The 2,649-nt window shown below is 36.0% G+C and overlaps 1 protein-coding gene across 1 annotated transcript; it reads left to right on the top strand.

Moving 5' to 3' along the window:
- The first annotated feature begins 1,064 nt into the window (after positions 1–1,064).
- LOC145051061 (uncharacterized) lies at positions 1,065–2,187 on the top strand. Its single transcript, XM_078999209.1, has 3 exons — positions 1,065–1,100; positions 1,184–1,747; positions 1,810–2,187. The coding sequence occupies exons 1-3, from the start codon at positions 1,065–1,067 to the stop codon at positions 2,185–2,187; spliced, it is 978 nt and encodes a 325-aa protein (XP_078855335.1).
- The last annotated feature ends 462 nt before the right edge of the window (positions 2,188–2,649 follow it).

Below are 2,649 nucleotides of genomic sequence, written 5' to 3'. Positions count from 1 at the left end.
TCTCTCTCTCTTGCCTCTCCATTTGCTCTTGGTGCTTGTGAGCCATTAGAGGTACTACACTTGTGGTACTTGCTTTCAAAGACAAGAAGATTGAAGATTTAAGTTGTTATTACAACATAACAACAAGAGATATGTAATCCCGTATACTTTATGATTTTCGAAATAACTAGGAGCATGCTAGGGTTCTTCTTGTGTTCATAATGTTGTGTAACTAATAGTGAAAACATAGATCCATATCTAGGGTTGCATGCACACATAGGATTGTTTGTATAAAACCCTATAGTTTTTTGCCTCTTTAACTTTAAAGATTGTAAAAGAAACCCATGACATAATAAATTTCACTTTCTTTTGGAATTATGACTTTACAACCTATTTATGTCGGTTTTTCTAAATTACTTTTTGGTGGTTGGCCGCACACCCTCCATCTAACCTGAAATGAAATCCTATCACCCTTAGATGAAAGTTGTTGAAATGAGAAACCATTGATTTGGTTATTATGAGTTCACGCTGAGAAGTATTTCTTGAAGCAGTGTAATTCTTGAGACATTTGACAACTACATCCTCACTTTTGAAAAATTCTAATCGGATAAAGAGATATTAGCTTCAGATGTATGAACTCCTTTCTTCTTTTTCTTCTTCTTTTTCTTCATATGGTTTTCGAGTTACTGAAAGCTTGATCTTCTGAATCTTGAACATATCAGAATACCTGCTCTGATACAAATTATAGGTTTGTATCAATCGAATACACTCAAGTATGAAAAATAAGTAATAAACAAAGAACAAAGAACAAAGAAAAAGACGATCACAAAGATACTTTCACTAAGAAAAAAGGTTCTCACAAAGAGAACGAGGTCACAAATACGACACCAAGCTCTATTAGGGTTTCACCCTAATGTTGACTATATTCAATTACAATAACGAATATCCCAATAATTAAGGGATGTATACTAATATACATAAAGTTTTGATCCTAATCACTAAGATTTAAGATCAGATATTTATCATATATATACAACATATAACTGCTTAATATAAATATGATCACCATGATCATATAGATCACAATGAAGCTGATCATTTTGGAGCTGGCATTGGCGCTGGTAGTCAACATGTAGTGTTTGACTCATCAGATCATAAGGTGTGACCTTAAAAAATCAATATTCCATTATTGGAAGTCATTAAGCAAATCCCAAGTTATGCAAAGTTTCTCAAGGAGCTGTGCACCAACAAGAGGAAATTCAAGGCGAATGAAAAGATTCAAGTCAATGCAAACGTTTATGTGGTTATCCAAATGAAATTACCTCCCAAATGTAAGGACCCCGGAGTGTTTGATATCCCTTGCACTATTGGCAATTTGCATGTTGAAGGTGCCACGTTAGACGTTGGGGCCTGGATCGGTTTGATGCCATATTCGGTCTTTCACACTCTTAATGTTGGATCCTTGGAAGAAATCAGAGTAATCATCCAATTGGATAAGTCAAGCGTGTTTCCAAGAGGAGTGATGGAAGATGTGTTAGTACAAGTAAATCAACTTGTTTTTCTCACCAATTTCTATGTTATTGATTTTGAAGACAAGACACCTTCCAAATCATCTATGATTCTCCTTGGAAGAACTTTCTTGAATACCGCTCACATGCTAATTGATGCCCATAAAGGGAATATCACCATGGAATTTGATGGAGAGACCATTGAATTCAACATCTTTAAAGCAATGAAGTATGCTAACTACATTTCTCCATTGTATCAGGTTGATGTGATAGAACCAATTACTAAGAAGTGTTTGATTTATCTCATGGGTATATTTTGGAGATGGTACTCAACATGAGCCTTGATTATGAGAGCTTGAAGGAAAAGTCGGAAATGTATACATACGCATCCGAAGTTAAAGAGATTGCGAACACTTTGGAAGTTAGAAAGTTAACAAAGAAAGACGTCTCTCAATTTGCCTTGTCTCATTCTCCCAACAAGATGACCCCATCCATTATCCACCCACCAACACATGAGTTTAAAGCCTTACCTAGCCACTTAAAGCAGTCTTACCTATGTAAAGACGAGGCTCTTCTGGTGATCATCTTCTCTCAATTGAAACATTTTGAAGAAGACCAATTGGTTAAAGTTTTAGAATATCACAATGAGGCCATGGAGTGGACAATAGCAAACATAAATGGGATAAGCCCTAATGAATGAACGCACAAGATTCTCATGGAAGATGATTACAAACCTAGGAGAGAAGCTAAATGAAGACTGAAACTGTAACGACACCCGATTTTTCAAAATAAAATTTTCATTTTTGATTAACCAAAATACTTTCTACAAAAATTCATATCAAATACAATTTTATTTCAAATCATCAGAGCGTCCCATAAAAATGCCTAAGAGAGTGCACGCCACGCCATCAAGCGTTGCCCTTGTCCTTAGGCTCGGATGTACCTGAAACAAAACCACAAACTGTAAGCTAATGCTTAGTGAGTTCCCCAAAGCATACCCTAAAAAAAATCCACATAACACATATCATATTAGCTATAAAGATACATATATCACATAATCCATGCATATAAACATATAGGGATGCCTTGGAAACCTTCCAAGGTCTTACACCAAGTGCCACGGGAAACCCCCACGTGGTCTTTACTAGCCGCCACTGGAACC

This window comes from Lactuca serriola, chromosome 5 (genome assembly GCF_051521515.1).
Source record: "Lactuca serriola cultivar US96UC23 chromosome 5, Lser_US96UC23_V15, whole genome shotgun sequence".
Taxonomy (NCBI): Eukaryota; Viridiplantae; Streptophyta; class Magnoliopsida; order Asterales; family Asteraceae; genus Lactuca; species Lactuca serriola.
This window is presented reverse-complemented; position numbering and strand designations above follow the sequence as displayed.

Excerpts from the sequence above, each read along its gene's own strand:
- LOC145051061 (XM_078999209.1), top strand. The coding sequence starts at position 1,065 with ATGAAGCTGATCATTTTGGAGCTGGCATTGGCGCTG. Across the intron at positions 1,101-1,183 it reads TGGAGCTGGCATTGGCGCTG|CAAATCCCAAGTTATGCAAA; the intron begins GTAGTCAACATG and ends GAAGTCATTAAG. Across the intron at positions 1,748-1,809 it reads ACATTTCTCCATTGTATCAG|ATGGTACTCAACATGAGCCT; the intron begins GTTGATGTGATA and ends TATATTTTGGAG.